Genomic DNA, 16374 nt, shown 5'->3' with positions numbered 1-16374 from the left:
GCGAAGGTTTACCAGACTGATTCCTGGTGGGACTGTCATATGAGGAGAGATTGACGAGGTTGGGATTGTTCTCACTGGAGTTCAGAAGAATGAGGGGGGGGATCTCATAGAGACTTATAAAATTCTAACAGGACTGGACAGGGTAGATGCGGGAAGGATGTTACCAATGATGGGTGTGTACAGAACCAGGGGTCACAGCCTGAGGATTCTGGGTAAACCATTTCGGACAGAGATAAGGAGACATTTCTTCACACAAAGATCGGTGAGCCTGTGGAATTCATTACCGCGGGAAGTAGCTGATGCTAAAACATTGAATATATTCAAGAGGCGGCTGGATATAGCACTTGGGAGAATGGGATCAAAGGCTATGGGGAGAAAGCAGGATTAGGCTATTGAGTTGGATGATCAGCCATGATGGTGATGAACGGCGGAGCAGGCTCAAAGAGCCAAAAGGCCTCTTTCTGCTCCTATCTATGTATCCATGTATCTTTGCTAATTGAATGTTGTCTATTCTGAGGGGAAACAATCACAAACATTGTACAGGATATTGTCGAGGCCATATCTGGAATATTGTGGACAGTGCTGGTTTTTGGAGACGTGGTTCAGGGGGGAATGTAGAATTCAGGTGACATTCAGATCAGATATGATCTTATCGACTGGCGGGATAGCATCGAGGGGCCGAATTCCCTCATTCTGCTCAGAATTCATACGTCCAAATGCAGCAAGACCTGGACAATATCCAGGCTTGGGGCTGACAAGGGGCAAGTTACATTCCCGCCACACAAGCCCCCAGGCAATGACCATCTCCTACTAGAGAGGATCTAACCATCGCCCCATTGACCATTCAATGGCGTTACCATCGCTGAATCCCCCACATCCTGGGGGTTACCATTGATCAGAAACTGAACTGGACCCAGCCATATAAATACTGTGGCTACCAGGGCAGGTCAGAGGCTGGGAATCCTGCGGAGAGTAACTCACCTCCTGACCCCCCCCCTCCCAAAGCCTGTCCACCATCGACAAGGACACAAGTCAGGAGGGCGATGGGAGACTCTCCACTTGCCTGGATCAGTGCGGCTCCCAACCCACCATCACCTCCAGGGACAATTAGGGAAGGGGAATAATTCTGGGCCTACCCAGCAAGGCTCACTACCCGTGGCTCCCTCAGCCATGACCCATTCCGACTTTAACGGTTTCTTCGCTGCTGCCAAATCCTGGAAAAATATTGGGGGAATTGTCTATCCGGCCTCTCACCTGATCCCACACTCCTACCGCTTGATAGGCCAGCTTCCAGTTCCTGCTGAGTTTGTCGATAAATCTGTGGGGATAATGGAATGTCCAGTCAATTAGATTTACTCAGCATTCCGGGGTCAAGGGTCAGACATTGACCGTCGCTACCGCAGGGCCGTGATCAACCAACAACTGCTTCTCTGGCAACGTAAGGCGAACAATGTGTAGTCGCAGTACTGACCCCCCTAAAGTGAGGCACTCCCTCAGTACTGACCCCCCTAAAGTGCGGCACTCCCTCAGTACTGACCCTCTGACAGTGCAGCACTCCCTCAGTACTGACCCTCTGACAGTGCAGCACTCCCTCAGTACTGACCCTCTGATAGTACGGCACTCCCTCAGTACTGACCCTCTGATAGTGCGGCACTCCCTCAGTACTGACCCTCTGACAGTGCAGCACTCCCTCAGTACTGACCCTCTGACAGTGCAGCACTCCCTCAGTACTGACCCTCTGACAGTGCGGCACTCCCTCAGTACTGACCCTCTGACAGTGCAGCACTCCCTCAGTACTGACCCTCTGACAGTGCGGAGCTCCCTCAGTACTGACCCTCTGACAGTGCAGCGCTCCCTCAGTACTGACCCTCTGACAGTGCGGCACTCCCTCAGTACTGACCCTCTGACAGTGCGGCACTCCCTCAGTACTGACCCTCTGACAGTGCGGCACTCCCTCAGTACTGACCCTCTGACAGTGCGGCACTCCCTCAGTACTGACCCACTGACAGTGCGGCACTCCCTCAGCACTGACCCACTGACAGTGCAGCACTCCCTCTGTACTGACCCTCTGACAGTGCGGCAGTCCCTCAGTACTGACCCTCTGACAGTGCGGGGCTCCCTCAGTACTGACCCTCTGACAGTGCGGCACTCCCTCAGTACTGACCCTCTTGACAGTACAGCACTCCCTCAGTACTGACCCTCTGACAGTGCGGCACTCCCTCAGTACTGACCCTCTGATAGTGCGGCACTCCCTCAGTACTGACCCTCTGACAGTGCGGCGCTCCCTCAGTACTGACCCTCTGACAGTGCGGCGCTCCCTCAGTACTGACCCTCTGACAGCGCGGCACTCCCTCAGTACTGACCCTCTGATAGTGCGGCGCTCCCTCAGTACTGACCCTCTGACAGTGCGGCGCTCCCTCAGTACTAACCCTCTGACAGTGCAGCACTCCCTCAGTACTGACCCTCTGACAGTGCGGCCCTCCCTCAGTACTGACCCTCTGACAGTGCGGCACTCCCTCAGTACTGACCCTCTGACAGTGCGGCACTCCCTCAGTACTGACCCTCTGGCAGTGCAGCACTCCCTCAGTACTGACCCTCTGACAGTGCAGCACTCCCTCAGTACTGACCCTCTGACAGTGCAGCACTCCCTCAGTACTGACCCTCTGACAGTGCGGCACTCCCTCAGTACTGACCCTCTGACAGTGTGGCGCTCCCTCAGTACTGACCCTCTGACAGTGCAGCACTCCCTCAGTACTGACCCTCTGACAGTGCGGCACTCCCTCAGTACCGACCCTCTGACAGTGCAGCGCTCCCTCAGTACTGACCCTCTGACAGTGCAGCGCTCCCTCAGTACTGACCCTCTGACAGTGCAGCACTCCCTCAGTACGGACCCTCTGACAGTGCGGCACTCCCTCAGTACTGACCCTCTGACAGTGCAGCACTCCCTCAGTACTGACCCTCTGACAGTGCGGCACTCCCTCAGTACTGACCCTCTGACAGTGCGGCGCTCCCTCAGTACTGACCCTCTGACAGTGCGGCACTCCCTCAGTACTGACCCTCTGACAGTGCGGCACTCCCTCAGTACTGACCCTCTGACAGTGCGGCACTCCCTCAGTACTGACCCTCTGACAGTGCAGCACTCCCTCAGTACTGACCCTCTGACAGTGCAGCACTCCCTCAGTACTGACCCTCTGACAGTGCAGCACTCCCTCAGTACTGACCCTCTGACAGTGCAGCGCTCCCTCAGTACTGACCCTCTGACAGTGCAGCACTCCCTCAGTACTGACCCTCTGACAGTGCAGCACTCCCTCAGTACTGACACTCTGACAGTGCGGCACTCCCTCAGTACTGACCCTCTGACAGTGCGGCACTCCCTCAGTACTGACCCTCTGACAGTGCGGCACTCCCTCAGGACTGACCCTCTGACAGTGCAGCACTCCCTCAGTACTGACCCTCTGACAGTGCGGCACTCCCTCAGTACTGACCCTCTGACAGTGCGGCATTCCCTCAGTACTGACCCTCTGACAGTGCGGCACTCCCTCAGTACTGACCCTCTGACAGTGCGGCACTCCCTCAGTACTGACCCTCTGACAGTGCGGCACTCCCTCAGTACTGACCCTCTGACAGTGCGGCACTCCCTCAGTACTGACCCTCTGACAGTGCGGCGCTCCCTCAGTACTGACCCTCTGACAGTGCGGCACTCCCTCAGTACTGACCCTCTGACAGTGCGGCACTCCCTCAGTACTGACCCTCTGACAGTGCAGCACTCCCTCAGTACTGACCCTCTGACAGTGCAGCGCTCCCTCAGTACTGACCCTCTGACAGTGTGGCACTCCCTCAGTACTGACCCTCTGACAGTGCGGCACTCCCTCAGTACTGACCCTCTGACAGTGCAGCACTCCCTCAGTACTGACCCTCTGACAGTGCGGCACTCCCTCAGTACTGACCCTCTGACAGTGCGGCACTCCCTCAGTACTGACCCTCTGACAGTGCAGCACTCCCTCAGTACTGACCCTCTGACAGTGCAGCATTCCCTCTGTACTGACCCTCTGACAGTGCGGCTCTCCCTCAGTACTGACCCTCTGTCAGTGCAGCACTCCCTGAGTACTGACCCTCTGACAGTGCGGCACTCCCTCAGTACTGACCCTCTGACAGTGCGGCACTCCCTCAGTACTGACCCTCTGACAGTGCGGCACTCCCTCAGTACTGACCCTCTGACAGTGCGGCCCTCCCTCAGTACTGACCCTCTGACAGTGCGGCACTCCCTCAGTACTGACCCTCTGACAGTGCAGCACTCCCTCAGTACTGACCCTCTGACAGTGCGGCACTCCCTCAGTACTGACCCTCTGACAGTGCGGCACTCCCTCAGTACTGACACTCTGACAGAGCGGCACTCCCTCAGTACTGACCCTCTGACAGTGCGGCACTCCCTCAGTACTGTCCCTCTGACAGTGCAGCACTCCCTCAGTACTGACCCCCCTAAAGTGTGGCGCTCCCTCAGTACTGACCCTCTGACAGTGCGGCGCTCCCTCAGTACTGACCCTCTGACAGTGCAGCACTCCCTCAGTACTGACCCTCTGACAGTGCGGCACTCCCTCAGTACTGACCCTCTGACAGTGCAGCACTCCCTCAGTACTGACCCTCTGACAGTGCGGCACTCCGTCAGTACTGACCCTCTGACAGTGCGGCACTCCCTCAGTACTGACCCTCTGACAGTGCAGCGCTCCTCAGTACTGACCCTCTGACAGTGCAGCACTCCCTCAGTACTGACCCCCCGAAAGTGTGGCGCTCCCTCAGTACTGACCCTCTGACAGTGCGGCGCTCCCTCAGTACTGACCCTCTGACAGTGCAGCACTCCCTCAGTACTGACCCCCCTAAAGTGCGGCGCTCCCTCAGTACTGTGACCCTCTGACAGTGCAGCACTCCCTCAGTACTGAGTCTCTGACAGTGCGGCACTCCCTCAGTACTGACCCTCTGACAGTGCGGCACTCCCTCAGTACTGACCCTCTGACAGTGAAGCATTCCCTCAGTACTGACCCTCTGACAGTGCGGCACTCCCTCAGTACTGACCCTCTGACAGTGCAGCACTCCCTCAGTACTGACCCTCTGACAGCGTGGCACTCCTTCGGTACTGACCCTCTGACAGTACAGCACTCCCTCAGTCCTGACCCTGTGACAGTGCAGCTCTCCCTCAGTACTGACCCTCTGACAGTGCGGCGCTCCCTCAGTACTGACCCACTGACAGTGCGGAGCTCCCTCAGTACTGACCCTCTGACAGTGCGGCACTCCCTCAGTACTGACCCTCTGACAGTGCAGCACTCCCTCAGTACTGACCCTCTGACAGTGCGGCACTCCCTCAGTACTGACCCTCTGACAGTGCGGCACTCCCTCAGTCTTGACTCTCTGACAGTGCGGCACTCCCTCAGTACTGACCCTCTGACAGTGCGGCACTCCCTCAGTCTTGACTCTCTGACAGTGCGGCACTCCCTCAGTACTGACCCTCTGACAGTGCAGCACTCCCTCAGTACTGACCCTCTGACAGTGCGGCACTCCCTCAGTACTGACCCTCTGACAGTGCGGCACCCCTCAGTACTGACCCTCTGACAGTGCGGCACTCCCTCAGTACTGACCCTCTGACAGTGCAGCACTCCCTCAGTACTGACCCTCTGACAATGCGGCACTCCCTCAGTACTGACCCTCTGACAGTGCGGCGCTCCCTCAGTACTGACCCTCTGACAATGCGGCACTCCCTCAGTACTGACCCTCTGACAGTGCGGCGCTCCCTCAGTACTGACACTCTGACAATGCGGCACTCCCTCAGTACTGACCCTCTGACAGTGCAGCACTCCCTCAGTACAGATCCTCTGACAGTGCAGCACTCCCTCAGTACTGACCCTCTGACAGTGCGGCGCTCCCTCAGTACTGACCCTCTGACAGTGCGGCGCTCCCTCAGTACTGACCCTCTGACAGTGCGGCACTCCCTCAGTACTGACCCTCTGACAGTGCGGCACTCCCTCAGTACTGACCCTCTGACAGTGCAGCACTCCCTCAGTACTGACCCTCTGACAGTGCAGCATTCCCTCAGTACTGACCCTCTGACAGTGCAGCACTCCCTCAGTACTGACCCTCTGACAGTGCAGCACTCCCTCAGTACTGACCCTCTGACAGTGCAGCTCCCCCTCAGTACTGACCCTCTGACAGTGCGGCACTCCCTCAGTACTGACCCTCTGACAGTGCAGCACTCCCTCAGTACTGACCCTCTGACAGTGCTGCACTCCCTCAGTACTGACCCTCTGACAGTGCGGCACTCCCTCAGTACTGACTCTCTGACAGTGCGGCACTCCCTCAGTACTGACCCTCTGACAGTGCGGCACTCCCTCAGTACTGACCCTCTGATAGTGCAGCACTCCCTCAGTACTGACCCTCTGACAGTGCGGCACTCCCTCAGTACTGACCCTCTGACAGTGCGGCACCCCCTCAGTACTGACCCTCTGACAGTGCGGCACTCCCTCAGTACTGACCCTCTGACAGTGCGGCACTCCCTCAGTACTGTCCCTCTGACAGTGCAGCACTCCCTCAGTACTGACCCCCCTACAGTGTGGCGCTCCCTCAGTACTGACCCTCTGACAGTGCGGCGCTCCCTCAGTACTGACCCTCTGACAGTGCAGCACTCCCTCAGTACTGACCCTCTGACAGTGCGGCACTCCCTCAGTACTGACCCTCTGACAGTGCAGCACTCCCTCAGTACTGACCCTCTGACAGTGCGGCACTCCGTCAGTACTGACCCTCTGACAGTGCGGCACTCCCTCAGTACTGACCCTCTGACAGTGCAGCGCTCCCTCAGTACTGACCCTCTGACAGTGCAGCACTCCCTCAGTACTGACCCCCCGAAAGTGTGGCGCTCCCTCAGTACTGACCCTCTGACAGTGCGGCGCTCCCTCAGTACTGACCCTCTGACAGTGCAGCACTCCCTCAGTACTGACCCCCCTAAAGTGTGGCGCTCCCTCAGTACTGACCCTCTGACAGTGCGGCGCTCCCTCAGTACTGTGACCCTCTGACAGTGCAGCACTCCCTCAGTACTGAGTCTCTGACAGTGCGGCACTCCCTCAGTACTGACCCTCTGACAGTGCGGCACTCCCTCAGTACTGACCCTCTGACAGTGAAGCATTCCCTCAGTACTGACCCTCTGACAGTGCGGCACTCCCTCAGTACTGACCCTCTGACAGTGCAGCACTCCCTCAGTACTGACCCTCTGACAGCGTGGCACTCCTTCAGTACTGACCCTCTGACAGTACAGCACTCCCTCAGTACTGACCCTGTGACAGTGCAGCTCTCCCTCAGTACTGACCCTCTGACAGTGCGGCGCTCCCTCAGTACTGACCCACTGACAGTGCGGAGCTCCCTCAGTACTGACCCTCTGACAGTGCGGCACTCCCTCAGTACTGACCCTCTGACAGTGCAGCACTCCCTCAGTACTGACCCTCTGACAGTGCGGCACTCCCTCAGTACTGACCCTCTGACAGTGCGGCATTCCCTCAGTACTGACCCTCTGACAGTGCGGCACTCCCTCAGTACTGACCCTCTGACAGTGCAGCACTCCCTCAGTACTGACCCTCTGACAGTGCGGCACTCCCTCAGTACTGACCCTCTGACAGTGCGTCACTCCCTCAGTCTTGACTCTCTGACAGTGCGGCACTCCCTCAGTACTGACCCTCTGACAGTGCGGCACTCCCTCAGTACTGACCCTCTGACAGTGCAGCACTCCCTCAGTACTGACCCTCTGACAGTGCGGCACTCCCTCAGTACTGACCCTCTGACAGTGCGGCACCCCCTCAGTACTGACCCTCTGACAGTGCGGCACTCCCTCAGTACTGACCCTCTGACAGTGCAGCACTCCCTCAGTACTGACCCTCTGACAATGCGGCACTCCCTCAGTACTGACCCTCTGACAGTGCGGCGCTCCCTCAGTACTGACCCTCTGACAATGCGGCACTCCCTCAGTACTGACCCTCTGACAGTGCGGCGCTCCCTCAGTACTGACACTCTGACAATGCGGCACTCCCTCAGTACTGACCCTCTGACAGTGCAGCACTCCCTCAGTACAGATCCTCTGACAGTGCAGCACTCCCTCAGTACTGACCCTCTGACAGTGCGGCGCTCCCTCAGTACTGACCCTCTGACAGTGCGGCGCTCCCTCAGTACTGACCCTCTGACAGTGCGGCACTCCCTCAGTACTGACCCTCTGACAGTGCGGCACTCCCTCAGTACTGACCCTCTGACAGTGCAGCACTCCCTCAGTACTGACCCTCTGACAGTGCAGCATTCCCTCAGTACTGACCCTCTGACAGTGCAGCACTCCCTCAGTACTGACCCTCTGACAGTGCAGCACTCCCTCAGTACTGACCCTCTGACAGTGCAGCTCTCCCTCAGTACTGACCCTCTGACAGTGCGGCACTCCCTCAGTACTGACCCTCTGACAGTGCAGCACTCCCTCAGTACTGACCCTCTGACAGTGCTGCACTCCCTCAGTACTGACCCTCTGACAGTGCGGCACTCCCTCAGTCCTGACTCTCTGACAGTGCGGCACTCCCTCAGTACTGACCCTCTGACAGTGCGGCACTCTCTCAGTACTGACCCTCTGACAGTGCAGCACTCCCTCAGTACTGACCCTCTGACAGTGCGGCACTCCCTCAGTACTGACCCTCTGACAGTGCAGCACTCCCTCAGTACTGACCCTCTGACAGTGCGGCGCTCCCTCAGGACTGACCCTCTGACAGTGCGGCACTCCCTCAGTACTGACCCTCTGACAGAGCAGCATTCCCTCAGTACTGACCCTCTGACAGTGCAGCACTCCCTCAGTACTGACCCTCTGACAGTGCAGCATTCCCTCAGTACTGACCCTCTGACAGTGCAGCACTCCCTCAGTACTGACCCTCTGACAGTGCAGCACTCCCTCAGTACTGACCCTCTGATAGTGCAGCTCTCCCTCAGTACTGACCCTCTGACAGTGCGGCACTCCCTCAGTACTGACCCTCTGACAGTGCAGCACTCCCTCAGTACTGACCCTCTGACAGTGCGGCTCCCTCAGTACTGACCCTCTGACAGTGCGGCACTCCCTCAGTACTGACCCTCTGACAGTGTGGCACTCCCTCAGTACTGTCCCTCTGACAGTGCAGCACTCCCTCAGTACTGACCCTCTGACAGTGCGGCACTCCCTCAGTACTGACCCTCTGACAGTGCAGCGCTCCCTCAGTACTGACCCTCTGACAGTGCTGCACTCCCTCAGTACTGACCCTCTGACAGTGCAGCACTCCCTCAGTACTGACCCTCTGACAGTGCGGTACTCCCTCAGTACTGACCCTCTGACAGTGCGGCACTCCCTCAGTACTGACCCTCTGACAGTGCAGCACTCCCTCAGTACTGACCCTCTGACAGTGCGGCACTCCCTCAGTACTGACCCTCTGACAGTGCGGCACTCCCTCAGTACTGACCTGTTTGTTTCCCTGAGAGCCACATTCCTGGAGCACTTACCTTGTTCCTGGATGTATCAAATGGAGGGATAGTGATCTGTATTCTCTTGATCGATGACGGTTGGCTGTTTTCCTTGAACCTCTGGATTTCGTTCAAGAGGGCTCTCGCCGTCGCCTCCTTGGGACCGCCGAAGGCGGGGAAGGTAATGGAGGAGAATGATGACTTGGCACAATGCTCGATGCAGGCCCTGATCTTCGGGTCCGTTTCAGCGTTGGGGGAGGGGGGACGGGGGAGGGGAGGAAACAGAAAAGTTGACCAATGAGAAATGAAAGATCTGATGGTTACCTTGGATCAGACCGTCTCGACATCGGAGCAGGATTAGGCCACTCGGCCCATCGAGTCTGCTCCGCCATTCAATGAGATTGTGACTGATCTGCTGTGACAATCCGTCAACTCCATTTTCCCGCCTTCACCCCATAACCCTCGATCCCCTCACTGACTAAACATCTCAGGCTTGAATATACTGAACGACCCGGCCTCTACAGCTCTCTGCGGAACAGAATTCCACAGATTCACTCCCCTCTGAGTGAAATTCCTCCTCATCGCCATCTGAAATGGGTGACTCCTCACTGAGATTGTGCCCTCTGGGCCTAGATTCTCCCACGCGGGGAAACACCCTCTCAGCATCGACCCTGTCAAACACCCTCAGAATCCGATACGTCTCAATCCGGTCCCCTCTCATACTTCTAAACTCCAGCGAGTAACAGGCCCGACCTACTCAACCTCTCCTCAATGAAAACTCCCTCCCTACCCCGGGTCAACCTGGTCAACCTTCTCTGGACGGCCTCCAATGCCGGAATATCTTTCCTTCGATAAGAGGACCAGAATTGTTCACGGTATGCCAGGTGTGGTCTAACTCATGCCTTGTATAGTTTTAACAGGACTTCCCTATTTTTAGCCACCATTGCCTCTGAAATTAAGGCCAACGTTCCTCTCCCCTCCCCGATGACCGACTGAACTTGCACGCTGCCTTTTTTGTGATTGAGACACGAGGACCCCCCCAGATCCCTCTGTGCCGCGACTTTCTGCATCCTGTCTCCATTTAAATAATAATCAGCTTCTTTATTTACCCTACCAAAGTGACCACCTTCACATAAATGGGCAGCACAGTGGCACAGTGGTTAGCACAACTGCTTCACCACTCCAGGGTCCCAGTTTCGATTCTCCCCGTGTGTGCGTGGGTTTCCTCCGGGTGCTCCGGTTTCCTCCCACAGTCCAAAGACACGCAGGGTTAGGTGGATTGGCCGTGATAAATTGTCCTTAGTGTCCAAAATTGCCCTTAGTGTTGGGTGGGGTTACTGGGTTATGGGGAGAGGGTGGAGGTGTGGACCTTGGGTAGGGTGCTCTTTCCAAGAGCCGGTGCAGACTCGATGGGCCGAACGGCCTCCTTCTGCACTGTAAATTCTATTATTCTATTTTCTTAAATTATAACAACAATCTTATAAAAATAATCTTTATTGTCACAAGTAGGCTTACATTAACACTGCAATGAAGTTACTGTGAAAAGCCCCTAGTCCCCACACTCCGGCGCCTGTTCGGGTACACGGAGGGAGAATTCAGAATGTCCAATTCAGCTAACAGCTCATCTTTGGACTGTGGGAGGAAACCGGAGCACCCGGAGGAAACCCACGCAGACACGGGGAGGACGTGCAGACTCCGCACAGACAGTGACCCAGCCGGGAATCGAACTCGGGAGCTTTGCAGCAACAGTGCTGACCACTGTGCTGACCTGCCGCCCATTCTATTCCATCCACCAAACCTGTCCACAACCCTCTGTCGAGGGGTGCAGGCACAGAGGGAAGGTTAATACCGCTGCCTCACAGCTCCAGGGTCCCGGGTTCGATTCCCCGCTGGGTCACTGTCTGTGCGGAGTCTGCACGTTCTCCCCGTGTGTGCGTGGGTTTCCTCCGGGTGCTCCGGTTTCCTCCCACGTCCCGAAAGATGTGCAGATTTGATGGATTGCCCAGAATAGATGCGTGGGTTACGGGGTTCGGGTGAGGGAGTGGGCCTAGATAGGTGCAGACTCAATGGGCCGAATGGTCTTCCTCTGCCCTGTAGCGATTCCATGAACAATAAACGGCTGCTTCCGCCCGATAAGTTAGACAAAGGAGAACCAGTGGATGTGATTTACTTAGATTTCCAGAGGCCTTTGACAAGGTGCCGCATAGGAAACGGTTAAATAAGAGCCCATGGTGTTTAGGGTAAGATCCTGGCATGGATAGAGGATTGGCTGACTGGCAGAAGGCAGAGAGTGGGGACAAAGGGGTCTTTTTCAGGATGGCAGCCGGTGACTAGTGGTGTGCCTCAGGGGTCTGTGCTGGGCCCACAACTTTTCACAATATACATTAATGATCTGGAGGGAGGAACTGAAGGCACTGTTGCTAAGTTTGCTGATGATACAAAGATCACACTGGGCTAAATCGCTGACTTTTAAAACAGACCAAGGCAGGCCAGCAGCACGGTTCGATTCCCGTACCAGCCTCCCCGAACAGGCGCCGGAATGTGGCGACTAGGGGCTTTTCACAGTAACTTCATTTGAAGCCTACTCGTGACAATAAGCGATTTTCATTTCATTTCATTTCAAGATCTGCAGAGGGAAAGGTAGTATCGAGGAAGCAAGGGGGGCTGCAGAAGGATTTGGACAAGCTAGGAGAGTGGGCAATGAAGCGGCAGACGGAATACAATGTGGAAAAGTGTGAGGTTATGCACTTTGGAAGGAAGAATTTAGGCACAGACTATTTTCTAAATGGGGAAATGCTTCGGAAAGCAGAAGCACAAAGGGACTTGGGAGTCCTTGTTCACGATTCTCTTACGTTTATCGTGCAGGTTCAGTCGGCAGTTAGGAAGGCAAATGCAATGTTAGCATTCATGTCGAGAGGGCGAGAAGACAAGAGCAGGGATGTACTTCTGAGGCTGTATAAGGCTCTGGTCAGACCCCATTTGGAGTATTGTGAGCAGTTTTGGGCCCCGTATCTAAGGAAGGACGTGCTGGGGCCTTGGAAAGGGTCCAGAGGGAGGTTCACAAGAATAGAACATAGAATGATACAGCGCAGTACAGGCCCTTCGGCCCTCGATGTTGCACCGACATGGAAAAAAAAACTAAAGGCCATCTAACCTACACTATGCCCTTATCATCCATATGCTTATCCAATAAATTTTTAAATGCCCTCAATGTTGGCGAGTTCACTACTGTTGCAGGTAGGGCATTCCACGGCCTCACCACTCTTTGCGTAAAAAACCCACCTCTGACCTCTGTCCTATATCTATTACCCCTCAATTTAAGGCTATGTCCCCTCGTGCTAGCCACCTCCATCCGCGGGAGAAGGCTCTCGCTGTCCACCCTATCTAACCCTCTGATCATTTTGTATGCCTCTATTAAGTCACCTCTTAACCTTCTTCTCTCTAACGAAAACAACCTCAAGTCCATCAGCCTTTCCTCATAAGATTTTCCCTCCATACCAGGCAACATCCTGGTAAATCTCTTCTGCACCCGTTCCAAAGCTTCCACGTCCTTCCTATAATGAGGCGACCAGAACTGTACGCAATACTCCAAATGCGGCCGTACCAGAGTTTGGTACAGCTGCATCATGACCTCATGGCTCCGGAACTCAATCCCTCTACCAATAAAGGCCAACACACCATAGGCCTTCTTCACAACCCTATCAACCTGGGTGGCAACTTTCAGGGATCTATGTACATGGACACCGAGATCCCTCTGCTCATCCACACTACCAAGAATTTTACCATTAGCCAAATATTCCGCATTCCTGTTATTCTTTCCAAAGTGAATCACCTCACACTTCTCCACATTAAACTCCATTTGCCACCTCTCAGCCCAGCTCTGCAGCTTATCTATGTCCCTCTGTAACCTGCAACATCCTTCCGCACTGTCTACAACTCCACCGACTTTAGTGTCGTCTGCAAATTTACTCACCCATCCTTCTGCGCCCTCCTCTAGGTCATTTATAAAAATGACAAACAGCAACGGCCCCAGAACAGATCCTTGTGGTACGCCACTCGTAACTGAACTCCATTCTGAACATTTCCCATCAACTACCACTCTCTGTCTTCTTTCAACTAGCCAATTTCTGATCCACATCTCTAAATCACCCTCAATCCCCAGCCTCCGTATTTTCTGCAATAGCCGACCGTGGGGAACCTTATCAAACGCTTTACTGAAATCCATATACACCACATCAACTGCTCTACCCTCGTCTACCTGTTCAGTCACCTTCTCAAAGAACTCGATAAGGTTTGTGAGGCATGACCTACCCTTCACAAAACCATGCTGACTATCCCTAATCATATTATTCCTATCTAGATGATTATAAATCGTATCTTTTATAATCCTCTCCAAGACTTTACCCACCACAGACGTTAGGCTCACCGGCCTATAGTTACCGGGGTTATCTCTACTCCCCTTCTTGAACAAAGGGACCACATTTGCTATCCTCCAGTCCTCTGGCACTATTCCTGTAGCCAATGATGACCTAAAAATCAAAGCCAAAGGCTCAGCAATCTCTTCCCTGGCTTCCCAGAGAATCCTAGGATAAATCCCATCCGGCCCCGGGGACTTATCTATTTTCACCTTGTCCAGAATTGCCAACACTTCTTCCCTACGCACCTCAATGCCATCTATTCTAATAGCCTGGGTCTCAGCATTCTCCTCCACAATATTATCTTTTTCTTGAGTGAATACTGACGAAAAGTATTCATTTAGTATTTCGCTTATCTCCTCAGCCTCCACACACAACTTCCCACCACTGTCCTTGACTGGCCCTACTCTTACCCTAGTCATTCTTTTATTCCTGACATACCTATAGAAAGCTTTTGGGTTTTCCTTGATCCTACCTGCCAAAGACTTCTCATGTCCCCTCCTTGCTCGTCTCAGCTCTCTCTTTAGATCCTTCCTCGCTTCCTTGTAACTATCAAGCGCCCCAACTGAAACTTCACGCCTCATCTTCACATAGGCCTCCTTCTTCCTCTTAACAAGAGATTCCACTTCTTTGGTAAACCACGGTTCCCTCGCTCGACCCCTTCCTCCCTGCCTGACTGGTACGTACTTATCAAGAACATGCAATAGCTGTTCCTTGAACAAGCTCCACATATCCAGTGTGCCCAACCCTTGCAGCCTACTTCTCCAACCAACACATCCTAAGTCATGTCTAATGGCATCATAATTGCCCTTCCCCCAGCTATAACTCTTGCTCTGCGGGGTATACTTATCCCTTTCCATCACTAACGTAAAGGTCACCGAATTGTGGTCACTGTCTCCAAAGTGTTCACCTACCTCCAGATCTAACACCTGGCCTGGTTCATTACCCAAAACCAAATCCAAAGTGGCCTCACCTCTTGTTGGCCTGTCAACATATTGTGTTAGAAAACCCTCCTGCACACATTGTACAAAGAACGACCCATCCAATGTACTCGAACTATATCTTTTCCAGTCAATATTAGGAAAGTTAAAGTCTCCCATAACAACTACCCTGTTACTTTCGCTCTTTTCCAGAATCATCTTCGCCATCCTTTCCTCTACATCTCTAGAACTATTAGGTGGCCTATAGAAAACTCCCAACAGGGTGACCTCTCCTTTCCTGTTTCTAACCTCAGCCCATACTACCTCGGAAGAAGAGTCCCCATCTTGCATCCTTTCTACCACCGTAATACTGTCCTTGACTAGCAGCGCCACACCTCCCCCTCTTTTGCCCCCTTCTCTGACCTTACTAAAGCACCTAAACCCCGGAACCTGCAACAACCATTCCTGTCCCTGCTCTATCCATGTCTCTGAAATGGCCACAACATCGAAGTCCCAGGTACCAACCCATGCTGCCAGTTCCCCTACCTTATTTCGTATACTCCTGGCATTGAAATAGACACACTTCAAACCACAGACCTGAACACTGCCGCCCTCCTGCGAAGTCAAAACTGTGCTCCTGACCTCTCTACTCTCAATCTCTCGCACCCCAAAACTACAATCCAGGTTCCCATGCCCCTGCTGAATTAGTTTAAACCCCCCCAAAGAGTACTAACAAATCTCCCCCCCAGGATATTGGTGCCCCTCAGGTTCAGATGTAGACCATCCTGTCTATAGAGGTCCCACCTTCCCCAGAAAGAGCCCCAGTTATCCAGAAATCTGAATCCCTCCCGCCTGCACCATCCCTGTAGCCACGTGTTTAATTGCTCTCTCTCCCTATTCCTCATCTCACTATCACGTGGCACGGGCAACAACCCAGAGATAACAACTCTGTTTGTTCTCGCTCTGAGCTTCCATCCTAGCTCCCTAAAGGCCTGCCTGACATCCTTGTCCCCTTTCCTACCTATGTCGTTAGTGCCAATGTGGACTACGACTTGGGGCTGCTCCCCCTCCCCCTTAAGGACCCGGAAAACACGATCCGAGACATCACGTACCCTTGCACCTGGGAGGCAACATACCAAACGTGAGTCTCTCTCGCTCCCACAAAATCTCCTATCTGTGCCCCTGACTATTGAGTCCCCAATTACTAATGTTCTACTCCTTTCCCCCCTTCCCTTCTGAGCAACAGGGACAGACTCCGTGCCAGAGGCCCGTACCCCATGGCTTACCCCTGGGGAATGATCCCTGGAATGAAGAGCTTGTCGTATGAGGAACGGTTGAGGACTCTGGGTCTGTACTCGGAGTTTAGAAGGATGACGGGGGGATCTTATTGAAACTTACAGGATACTGCGAGGCCTGGATAGAGTGGACATGGGGAGGATGTTTCCACTTGTAGGAAAAACTAGAAGTAGATGACACAATCTCAGACTAAAGGGACGATCCTTTAAAACAGAGATGAGGAAGAATTTCTTCAGCCAGAGGGTGGGTGA

General features: G+C 54.3%; 1 protein-coding gene across 1 annotated transcript in view; it reads right to left on the bottom strand.

Annotated features, from left to right (window-relative positions):
* LOC119960444 (protein mono-ADP-ribosyltransferase PARP14-like) overlaps positions 1 to 16374 on the bottom strand; it is an 89999-nt gene that overhangs the window by 61057 nt on the left and 12568 nt on the right. Inside the window, exons 5-6 of the mRNA XM_038788168.1 lie at positions 9532 to 9723; positions 1255 to 1318 (exon numbers count right to left, since the gene is read on the bottom strand). Coding sequence (XP_038644096.1) covers positions 1255 to 1318; positions 9532 to 9723 — 256 coding nt within the window. The remainder of the gene's footprint in view (positions 1 to 1254; positions 1319 to 9531; positions 9724 to 16374) is intronic.

This window comes from Scyliorhinus canicula, unplaced genomic scaffold (assembly GCF_902713615.1).
Source record: "Scyliorhinus canicula unplaced genomic scaffold, sScyCan1.1, whole genome shotgun sequence".
Lineage (NCBI taxonomy): Eukaryota > Metazoa > Chordata > Chondrichthyes > Carcharhiniformes > Scyliorhinidae > Scyliorhinus > Scyliorhinus canicula.
This window is presented reverse-complemented; position numbering and strand designations above follow the sequence as displayed.